Source organism: Catharus ustulatus, chromosome 5 (assembly GCF_009819885.2).
Source record: "Catharus ustulatus isolate bCatUst1 chromosome 5, bCatUst1.pri.v2, whole genome shotgun sequence".
In the NCBI taxonomy this organism is placed as follows: Eukaryota; Metazoa; Chordata; class Aves; order Passeriformes; family Turdidae; genus Catharus; species Catharus ustulatus.
The window spans coordinates 185,172-197,174 of NC_046225.1; the positions used below are offsets into that span (position 1 = coordinate 185,172).

The 12,003-nt window shown below is 49.4% G+C and overlaps 1 protein-coding gene across 2 annotated transcripts in view; it reads left to right on the forward strand.

The window, feature by feature from the left end:
• Positions 1-6,786, forward strand: part of ANTXR2 (ANTXR cell adhesion molecule 2) — a 74,027-nt gene extending 67,241 nt beyond the window's left edge. For both annotated transcript variants that reach the window (XM_033059431.1, XM_033059432.1), the window contains exon 17: positions 4,948-6,786. In XM_033059431.1, the coding sequence (XP_032915322.1) occupies positions 4,948-4,986 (39 nt within the window). In that variant the 3' untranslated portion in view covers positions 4,987-6,786. The remainder of the gene's footprint in view (positions 1-4,947) is intronic.
• Positions 6,787-12,003: the final 5,217 nt, after the last annotated feature.

The window sequence follows — 12,003 nt, forward strand, 5'->3', positions numbered from 1 at the left end:
GAGTGCTGCTCATGCGTAAAGAGCTGCTCTAACAGCACCTCCTCAAAGCTGCCAGCACACCAAAGACACCCTTGCCTCCCAGGGCAGCAGCAGCTGTGCGCAGTTCCATCCTTGCAGTGAGTACCAAGTGGGTATGAGGCACCCCATGTGCCAACAGCAGCATTTCACACATAAACATGCCCTGCCCTCCTCAGTACATACTCCAAACACACGTTCAAATCACAGGCACTGAAAAATAAAATCTTCCAACCCAGCATCTTTAAACTGCCGCTTTGGAACTTCTCCCTGTCAGGCTTGGTTTGTTGGCCTGTGCTCTAAAATTCGTTAAAGTGAAAAAACAAATTCTTGGTAGGGCCCAAATAACACCATTTAGTTGTAGTTTTGTTTCTTTTCATGACGTTGTTGTTACTTTAGCAGGCCTCTGAGCCCACCCTGCAGTGCTCCCAGAGCTCAGAGCTCACCTCAGCTCTGTCACAAGTGTTTCAGCCAGCAATTCAGGAATTCTGGGGAAAAGCTGCCTCAAGCAGCCCCAGGAAGGATCCTGGTGCCTGCAGCAGTAACACCAGCTCAGGAGCACTCCTCTAAGGAATTACTGCTGATGAGTTGTGTAACAGCAGGTCATGCTGTGAGGCAGCTCTCCAGTTAAAGCCCTACTCACACACCACGGCTCAGGGGTTCTCACCTGCACAATGGCAGTGTGGGGGCTCTGCTGCAGGTGAGAGGGAGAACAACCAGTGGATTTCCCTGACATCAAATGTGCTGGCGGCAGCACACCTGGGCAGAGAGAAGGGTTGAGCGATCATAGCCCAGCAGCACAGTCCTGGGCTTGGTGTCAGCAGCATGGGAAACCAAATGCCCACCAATGCCCTGAGCTTCCCAGGGGTCTGGGGTGAGGGATTACCACGTTGTGGGGTATGATTAGAATAAGTGGGAGAGAGATGCCAGCATCCAGTCCCTGAGGGCTGTTCAGAGCTGCATAGGATGGGGTGGGTTAGCAATCCCTTTCTCCACAGTAAAGAGTGATCTTAAAAGAAAATCGAAAGGTCCCTTCAGCTGTACACTTGTCAGCAGGTATTTATGGGGTGAGTGAGCGTTGCAACTGAAATACATCCCAGGCCCACTGCCAGGGAAGGAGGGATGGGTTGAATGCAGAGTGCCTCAATGCCCAGTTTGAATCCCTCCCAGCTTTACTCCCTCAGAATTCCCTTTTATTGTCACCATTGCACATGAGTGCGCAGGTCCAGAGCACATTCATTATCCCAGTGAGCAGCAGATGGGGAGGTAACGATTCTGAAAAGGTGTGGAAAGCAGGAAATGGCCTGTTCCTATGCATTTGCAAAGAGGAAAAGGTGAACACAGTCTTGTCTGTTAGTGCACGGCTCAAGGGAAGAATCCACTGCCCTTGACTTTGATCCTTAGAGAGAGGCAGAGCGCAGACTGGGCCACAGGGTGCATGCGAGAAGAAACAGAATGAGATAAAGCAGGTTTTCTTGCCTGCTGACCCAGACTGCAGCAGCAGCCCGGGCAAGCTGCCCTGCAGAGCTGTTGGGAGCAGATCACTTCCTGGGGACACAGGCTGCGCTCACGGGGATGGAAGGTGCTCTGGTAGTGCTGTGAGGATGGGGCAGCAGAAATGACAGTGTTCAGTACATGTCTTGGCAAGGACATTATTCTGAAGCCCTCTCCTTCCTTATGGCTCTGCAGGCACCGATCATGGAGTGTAGGATCAGTGCCAAATCCCAAAAGGGCATGGGCTCTTCATGGGACACTGCAGCCGAGGCAGGACCACACGAGTCTCAGCCACGGGTGGTGGGGATCTCAGGCCTCCAAGGGCAGGAGAAGTCAAGCTTTTAGGACATTAGATATCACAAGGAGAAACGACTGTCTGGCAGAACAGCACTGCCAAATGCTCTTCTGTGAAAAGCAGTTGTTCTTAGTCCTGAGCCTGAGCACATCAGCAGCGTCATCCAAGGAAATTCTTCCCATGGATACAACTACTCATCATGCTAAAGGAAACACTCAAGGACAAGCACCTGAGACCAGGCAGAGCAGCTCAGCTTGGAGGCTCAGTGTGGTCATGTCCCCTCCCAGATCCGGCCTGCTTCACGTGCCCTTTCTGAATTCCTGATGAACATTGGAAGGGTTCCAGAGGACCCCTCACTGTATTCTCCTGCCCCTGCCAGAGCTGAGAATTCTGCAGGGATGGCGGGGGCAGCAGCATGTGCCTGCTCACACACACAGACACCCCAAAGTGCTCGTCACACTTGGCTCGCCAGTCAGTGGCCAGGCTCCAGGCCCAGGGCGGATAGTGCCCCAAAGGGATCACTCCTCCCCCAGCACTGCCCACAGAGCCTTACAAGCTTGGAGAGGGACACGAGGGGGAGAGCTGATCCTGCAGGTCCCTCCTGGTGCCTTGGTTTGGGTGTTGCCAGGTGAGGCTCTAACCTGGGCTTTGGTGTGAGCACCCACTCCCTGAGCTCCCATCCCCTGGGAGAATTTCCACCTTGCCCTGTAACTTAGAGTCTCTAAGAAATTCAACAACTAAAGAAATTGCTTGGATGTAACAGAAAAGAATTCCTTCATAGGTAAACCCCCTTGCCACAGATCTCTTTCCTCTTTTTCGTTGCTGTTAAAGACCTGCCACACTCTTCCCTCGCAGTACCTCTGGGGCATCTGTAAGCATGAAGGGTGAGGTTTTTCCTGTTGGATCTGGTGCACAGAGATAGATCTGATATTCCCTACAAAGATCACAGAATGCATGCGTAACTCATTTTTTAATTACTCTAGTGCTAAACCACTAATTTAGTGCAATTTCGTACTGACTACATGTTGGTATTGTTAAGGTTTATGAGCCAGTGATTTACAAGGCATGGTACGTCAGAACTCAAATTGGTTGGATTGATGGTTTAATTGAGCTCAGGGACACGAGTGTATCAGGAACTCCCCACACCAGGGTATCCTGGCAATGCCACCACGATGGGAATGCATTGGTGGGACTGGTTACATGGAACACGCATGTTTTAATTGGCAAGTCCAAAAGCAGAATGGTGACACTAATGTTTAATAAACAGCACTTCTACTTAAGTAAACAGTTCTTTCTGTAAAGGTCAGATTAATCAGAAGGAGAATTTAATACTCTGTTCCTAAGAGCTGGTCTCAGTGCTGACACAGATATCACTGCATGGAAGGTTTTGGATGCCTTTCGAGGAAGGACTTAGTGAGTCCGCAGCTTTCTCTCCACACCAGTTTGCAGGAGACGGTGCTGCTGCTCACATCACTGAGTTTCTAGTAATGCAAACCTGCAGCTCATATTGATCTGAAGTGATAAACCCCTGACAAGTGAACATCAGCCTTTTATTGTGCCTGCCTCAGTTTGCCCATCTAGAATGCAAATGGCTGAAGTTGCCACTTAAACTGACACAGTATTTGTTATTACATGTTACCGTCTGATGCTGATGGTGTTTGGAGAGCTGCTGTTTCTTAGGGCTCTGAGATTCCCCAGCTCAGAGTGCTTTCCCTGCCAGTGACATGGGCAGGAGTCTGCCTGACAACACAACTTCCTTCTCTCCTCCCTTCTCCATGAGCCATGGAATAAAGAAGCAGGGTGCAGAGATGTGGGAGATGAGTGGAGAACCAGAAAGGGCAGTGTTTGTTTAAGATTCTCCTCTCTCCCTGCTCTGCCTGAAACCACTCACCCTGGCAGAAAAGCCATGTGAATATGGCAGTTGGGGACATGGTGGTGGCCTTCACAGTGATGAAGGAATGGTTGCACCGGGTGATCGTAAGAGCTTTTCCAGCCTAAAGGATTCTCATGATTTATCTCTCTGCATCTCTTCTACGTTTATAATACAGATGGTGGCAGCCAGAAGTTCCTACAGTACCTGTCCCCACCTTTTCACCGGTTTTATATTTCTTAAACAGCAGACAGAACCAGCACTGAACCCCTTGAAAACCCCTTGATGAGAACACTGCCCCTCTCGTGCCAGCCAAGACCCACTTGTGTCACGACAGATAACTGTGTGCCATCACCCTCCTTGATACCCAGAAAAAGTGGAGATCAAACTAAATGAATGACAGAAATATGAAACCCAGCCCAAATTTCACTTGGCAATTTCATAATCTCCCAGGTTTGAGCAGAAAGCAGTAACTTCCCTCCAGCAGTGCATCTCTTAAAGCAGAAATAAGGATGCAGAGCACAAGCAGTGCTGCCTGCTCCAAAGCCAGCACTGTTCACATGGCACCATCCTTGACAGATGCCCGTGACCAAAGGGAAGGAATCGCTGCTGTGCCAGAGAACTGCTTTAAGGCAGCACACCCTACTCCAGCATGCCATGACCCTGTGGGAGTTTAGGCATTTAAATGCGCTCCAAGTGAATGAAAAAGGTTTGAGATTTTGCTGTTGGATGTTTCGTTCTGCTACACTGAAAGCTGTCAGGATTCACCTGGACTCCTTTATGGATATGGCATCACAAGAAACCCCTTTTCCTCCTGTGCACAGCAATTTACAGATCCTAAGTACAGAGTCTGTAGATGCAGAGCTGGGGTTATTGCTAATGAAATGCAGTTTCAGATCAGCAGCAGCTCTGCTAACTAACAGTCACATCTATCTGTGCTCACTGTGTGAGGACCTGGCTCGAGGGAGATCTGGGGGCAGGATCTGCCTGATGGGTTTGGGTTTGCTCACTGCAGCTTGCCAGAATTTGTGAATTATGCTCACAGAAGGCCTGGGAGTGTCGGAATGTGTCGCCCGTGTCCTCGCGCTTGCTTAGAGCCTGTATTTGTAAGGCAAATGTGGTGCCTCACTCTGGGTAATTTCCATTAATTCCTAAAAGGTTTTTCATGGGTTTGTTATTTTCCCAAACATCTGAATTTCAATTACAGCCTCCTTCAAGCATCCAGCAACCTCTGTGTGCTACTCCACCAGTAACTGCCTCTCTCTTCCCTCAGGGCCGCTGTATCAACTTCACCCGAGTTCCCTCTCAGTAGAGGAGAAGCAGCAGATACCAGGAGGAGAGACAGCCACACTGCCACTGTCCTACCCAGCTGAGAGAAGCGAACCCTTCCTCACATCCCTTGGACCATGTTCCAGCCTGAGCTCCGCAGGTTCTTGCATCCCTGCTCCAGGAGCCTGCATTCCAACTGCGCACCGGTGCTCTGCCCGTGCCCCGGAGAGCAGCACTGCCATGCGTGCCCGGCTCTGTGCAACACCAAAGGGACAGCACAGACACCAAAGATGAGAATGCTTTTTCTATTTTTGTTATGTGCTATTTTTCAAGGACTACAGATTCTCACTCAGGACGCAATGTGCTTTTAGCGGCAACGCAGCGTTCCTCAGCTGCGGCGGAGGCACGTGGTATTTACACAGGGACTACTCGCCACGGGCACAGGATAACAATTCCCACCAGGGTAAGCAGGCGCAGAGCCAAGTGCCTCAGAGCCATGTCAGATCCCCAACCCTCGCCAGCTCCTCCATCGTGCCTTACGGGAACCTTCTGACTGGAAATCTTGTCACTCTAACACTGAAAAGTGCACACGCATGACAAAATGTAGACAGGATGCCTCGAGGTATCGGTAGCGAGCAAGACTTTGCCCTTTAGTTTTTGAAGACACCTTTCTTTCATTATGCACTCGGGACAGGAAGGAATTACTAGAGCGTTATTCTGCGGGAAGACAGCCTGTAAGCAGAGATCTCGAGCCACGTTGGAGGGACTGATGCTTCAAGACCTTGACACTGTGGCTGGTGGTTTTTTCCCCTTTCCTGCATTCACAGTTCAGTAGCGCATAAAACATCATCATCTATAAACATACCTAGCAGTCGTAGGCTTGTGTATTTTTTTTTTAGATTAAAACAAGCAGTAGCCACTAAGCTGGTATCTCAGGGTTTTTTCCCCCCACAAATCTCCAAGGGCTCTTCAGCGTCACAAGCCAGCAACTCTCTTTGCATGAGAATTTCAAAGTTTAATTAATATAATTAAAGGCAACAGCAAGCAGCAGCCTGTGAAGATTTTGCTCATCTTTTTTATGCCTTTTGACATTGAATGACCTATTACTGTATGTGCGTTCCTCAGCGGCAGAGGGGGCGCCGAGCATCGGGTACGATTCCGCACTGGGAAAGACCTCTTTCCATCAATTTGGAAATTAAATTTATGGGAGTGCCGGCCATCACCAAACATCGACAATGTATATATTATAATTTTTTAGAAAAACCAGTGTCGTGTCACGTCGACGATGCCAAATTATGTTAGCGTGAGCGGAAACACTGTGGGGGAGGAAGGAGGGAGCAGCTGAAGAAAAAGGCTCAAATGATCCAGTCACTTTCGATACTGTACTTCAGAGGCAGAATGGATATTCGAGTCGAAACCTGACAAAGCGCGCCCGCTTTGATGGGAACTGGTATAGACAATGACCAGTGGCTGGGTCAGTGGGATGTCTCTCTGCGAGCAGGGAGGCTTATCAAATGACACTAAAAATAAGTTCAACAACCATCACGTTGGAGGGGAAAAGGCGAACATTTCACATTTGGTGGGCATGAATGTGCGCAAGATGGAAAGAGCAATGCGGAGCATCCTGGGCTAATTATCTCCTTTGTGCTCTTCATTGGAATCGCAAGGGACAGAAATAATTCTCTTGGTCCATGTCCAAATCCGTGGCACTGCCCAAAGAGGCCTTTACATTTATCCACTCGCTTACATCTTCTGCTTGAGTTTATTTATGTCACTGGTAGCCTCATCAGCAACAGCCGTGTCTGCACATTAGACTACAAATAAAATTATTATCTAAGTTTCAGTCATTATTTCCATCTTCTCCCCCGTAGCTTCCCCATCGTTCCCACAGCTCAGACCTCCCTTTTCCAGAGCCATGGTGACCCACGGTACTGACTTCCAGAGGCAGCCCATGCACAGTGCGGCCGGGAAAGCTGCCACAGCAGCACCCAGGGGGCCCGGCTGCCCAGGGCCAGGGAGAACCCTTTGAACACCACAAGGATGCAGCTCCTGCCTTGTGGAGCATCAGCCACACAACCAGATGCACTAAGTGCCCGCAGTGACGCCCTGTCGCTGCAGAACGACAGCTTGGCTGGCACTGGCCCTGGGCTGGGCACGTCTTGCAAGCCCTTGCCTGAGCTGAAGCCCTGACTACATCTCTCTGCAGTCTCCAGCCCAAGGCAAGACCAAGAGCCAACACTGGGCAGGTGCCAGGACACAGGTGAGGTCCTGCACCGCTCCTCAAGGTGTTGAGGTGGCAGAGCTGGAAGCACTGAGCACAGCACATCCTAGGTTAAAACACAGTCAGCTCCCTCTTCTCCTCCATTTTCCATGTACACGCGACACATTCCAAAGTATCGCTGGAGCGCTGGTTTGTGTTCTGAGCTGCGCTGTGTAACAGGATGACATACAGATGAAGAGGGCTTTCCCCTCACGTTTATCTGCTGCCTCTGAAAGAGCAGTTTTAACCAACTGAGACACACAAGTAGAAATGCACTGACCATTTTTTGTCCTTTCTGCCTGTGTCCATTGATAACTGTGAAATGAGCAGTTCTTCCCAGAAAGGCTGATCCCAAGCAAAACTGCATTTTGGGTCTCAACACGGATTTTCCCTTCTAACTGGCACAACATCACAGCACGTTACACTTGGCATTTTGGTGCAGATAATACCTGAGAGTTTCCTCATTACACAGTGTGGAATGTCCATCACAAATAATTTGGAGGGCAAGAGGCACAGGGAGATACACAATCCACTGATTCACATGACACAAATGAGACTTCCTTGGCAGGAGTGCTCAGAATGCCTGAGAGAACTCTAAAGAGCAGTGCACAAAGAGCCCAGCAATGCCACCAAGCAACCCTGAGGGGCTCCTCTCACCAGTGAGGCAAGGCAGTATTCATGGGAACAAGATCCTCAACACAACACGGCTATGTTTATTTTATACATTTTGATAATAGCAGAAATGAACTGGCTGGAGCTAGTATGAACTAAAAATTAGTTTCTGCCATGTTCCCTTTCAGTTTTTTTGATTTAACAAGAGCAACAGCATTTGTCAAGCTGCTGAACCTGCTGTGTGTAACCTGGGGGAGCCGGGCCAGGCTGATCCAAGGCAAAATGGAAGGGAATTCTGAGTGCTGCGATGCAGGCTCATTCTGAGCCCTAGGCACTACAGCCTAGGACAGCCCTGGCTGGTTGCTACTAATTCCTGTTGGGGATTTTCCTGCAGGAAATTTCTGTGCTACATCCCTCTTCTTCTGATCATCCCTAATGTGACACCACTCTGCATTTCGCACGTTGCAGTTTGTTTTCCACACTTGACTCAGCCTCATCACACTGGAACACTCCCACCCACACAGGGGTGCATTCCCACTCTTGGGGGTGCTGGGGTTTAGTGGCAAAGATAAAGTTAACTTCGACCCCTCTCAGCAATGGCACCTCATGGAGGGCATGGGTTTGCATCCCATTCCTGGTTCCTGGGATTCTCACAAACTCCCAGGACATAGATGTCTGGCCTCTGCAAAACCTGTGGTGACATCAGACTGCCCTGGTTACTGTTGTCACCTTAACACATCCTCATAGTTCAAATTACGCTGACATACTCCAGGGAAAAAACAAAGGCGGAAGGTTTTTTTTTGCTGCTGTTTCTCCTGCACATGGAGGAGGAACTTGGGAATTCTGTATTATTCCATTTCAGACCAAACCTCCCTTTCCTGCTGTGGAAGAAGTGGCTCTTTAATTGGTCACAATTCAGACTGCGGGGAAAAGGTGAAAGAACCCAGTACTGTCAATAAGGGAAAAATTCCCATTTGATCCTTTCTGATTGAGTGCTGCCTCATGACTACAGGAACCCTGCTCTGCTGCAGGACAGGTGTTCTCCTTAGCTTGCTGGGAAGCAGCAAAGGCACCAGCACCACCTGCCTTTGGAGTTCAGCTTAGGGAACCTGTCCTTCACCAAAGGAGCCACTCAAGGGAAATCTGTGAGCTGAGCTCGGCAGTGGTGACCCGTCCCTGACCTCCCCTCTATGCACTGCTGGGCATCTGAACTGGGCATGGCAGTGTGGCCCTGGGAGCAGGACGGGCACAGCTAACAGTCCACCTGCTGCAGATGCCAAACTCAGGCACGGCCAGAGCAAAGTGCCCTTGCCATGGACCGAAGCGAGGGGCAGAGAGGCCTCACATGGCCAAAGGGGTTGGCACAGCACTCCCAGGAAAAGCCCCAGCAGGGGCTGCGTGGTGAGCAGAAACCTCAGAGGCTGCAGTGCGCAAGGCAAGGCAGTGCTTCGTTTCCTAAGGAGCAGCTTCTGCGCACCTTTTGTGCCCTTCCAAAATCAATGTCACAAGGTCTAGGAAAGGCCTTATTAGACCTGGCATGTCCTATTTTATTTCACAAATCTATTTTGCATTGGCTCAACTAAAATCATTATGTATTTTTGGGTCCTGTGTACGTGTCATCTCTTTAACAGTGCAAGTAGATCCTGTGATGCACTTGTAAATTTTGCACTGTAATATTTTTTTAATATAATGAGGGAGTTTGGATGCAAGAAACTGCCTTTACTTGATAACTTTTTTTGGCTTGTGGCAGTGAACTCACAGTGGGTCTTCCTGTGTTACAAGGATGGCTCCACAGCCCATGGAAAAACAAGACTTAATTTCCATGTTTGCACCAAAATAATATTATTTAATTCACACTTTTTTTTTTTTCATTTGCTTGCTCTGCCTGATTTTGTAAATGAACTTATTTTCCAAACAGGGATGCACAGGACTGCTCAGCTGGGGCCTGTGGCTGCGGCTGCCTGCTGGGGAGCTCTGAGATGTACCAACAGGGCTCAGGGGTCTGCTGCAACCAACCACAGCCATCCTCACTGAGACTGGGATCAAACGCACCTTCCGAGGCAAATCCCCCCCAAAAGCTGGATGTACTCTACAGCACAGCCAAGCCTGGGACAAATCTCCTGAGAATGGTTTTATACTTTGGGGGTTTTAGCACAATTTTTAGGTGTGCTCTGATGTCACCAGCACCAAAATGCCATTCCTGACTCCTGGTGAATTATAACAATACTCAGAACCCATTGACTGGTTCTCCTTTAAAAACACAATCTCAAATTCTGCTAAAAGCTCCAACACATTGTAGGACAAAAGCATCTGCAATGGCACCAATCCTGCAGCATCTCTGGTGTTCCCAGGCCTCAGCATTCTGTAACTGGAACTGCTTTGTTCTGGGTGATGAATTGGGCAGTACCCAAAAAGCCCCAAGCTCCCTGTAGCACTGCTCATTTAGCAGGACATTTAGGAAAACTTGTTCCAAACAGCATGCTGCTTCTAGGTTGCCTTCAGGGACATGGAGTACCTGCAGCACGAGTCCTGCCCATTTCGGGATGTAACAAGATATGACTAAGTCACGGAGAAATTGCTCCCTGACCACACCACTGCTTTTAGCCTTAACTCAAGCCCCTCCTTGGCCCTGAGCACCTGCCCAAGTTCCAACAGCAGCCCTCACTTCCCTGAGGGCACAGGGAGCCCCATCTGCGCTAACTGTGGCACTGGAGCAAGGATTTACCTGGAACTTGGCACAGCACAGAGCCTGTCTGCTCCAGACCCTGCCACAACAGCATGGACTGCAGTGGCTCGAGAACCTTTCCCCTCTCTCCCCAAACCTCTCCAGGCTACCCATGCACTCTGGGGTTCCTCGGGACAGCTGCCTGGGATAGGTGGTGTCCACTGACAGAGCTGCAATATGCTGATTAAATTCTGTGCTTTGGCCAACCTGTGTGGGGAAAATTAATTTAAGCACCAAGTGATGGGTTCAGCACTGCCTTGTTGGAATGGGGAGGTTGGGCTCTGTGATGCTTCATCTCCTTTTATTTGATTAGGCAAATTAGGAAACAACAGTGTGAAATGCATTATTGTACTGATCTGATGTCCAAAATGTGAATCTCATTAGAGCTCTGGCCTTGATGCTTTTTACTTGGTTTCTCTGTAAGCTGAGGAAGCACAAGTAGGCCAGAAAGAGATATTATTCAAATTACATTGGAACGGCAATAAACATCATATTCTGTTCAGGCTTCAGTCCCTGGAACAGCTCCTCATCAGAAGCATCTCTAAGCTTCTGGAGAAATGCAGTATAACATATGCTAGGATTGGAGGAGACACACCAGCAAGAGGAGGTCACAGGCAGAGAGGGTGATCCATTGGGCCAAGTTACCTCAGAGCTCTGTAGGGGGAGACCCTGGGAGCAGGGGCACTGTGCCCCTCCAAAGGGATACTCCACGGTCCTAAAAGGGGTTCTGCAGAATTTCTCTCAAGGAGGGGCTATGCTTGGTGGTTTGGGGAGAAGGGAGGAACAAAGCAGGATGGATGGCAGGGTGCCATAAGCCCGGGGGACAGCCAGGCTTCATCTGCCAGGGCACAGAAAGGGGGCTGGCCCCAGAGGGCTCTGCTCAGCCCAGCCTGTGCCAGGGCTCCCTGCAGAACCTCCTCACTGCACTGGGCCCTTCTCTGAAAGGCTGAACTCAAGGTCACTCTGTAACACCAGGGAGAACAAACATTCTGTATAAAAGTGAAACAACACAACATTTCACTGCAAAGGGCTCTCCGAGAAGAGCCAGTGCAGGTATCATTTGGAAAAGGGTCACTTCACAATACAGCCCTTCCAAATTGCAGCTCCAACTCAGAATTAATTATCCTTTCACTGCCTTGGGTTTTCTTTTCTTCTTTGCTTCACATTAACTGCAGTTGAAATTATTTTAAAGCAATGATCTTGAACGTCATGTCCTTCAGTGGCCCTGAAAATCCATTTTCTATGGAAAGCCTCCCTTCTTCTCTAAGATTTCTGAGAGTGTACAAAGCTCATCAAGGCTCTGGTTCTCTAGGGGTGTCAGATGCTTCGATAATACCCAGGTGTCTGCCTGCTGGACCAGCTCCAAGGTACTTTATTAGCATGAAGAGGCCTATCAGAAAGCAATTTAACTCCTTCAGCTCTCAGGGCCTAGTGGGTGTCCTGCAGCAGCAGGCAGACAGCAG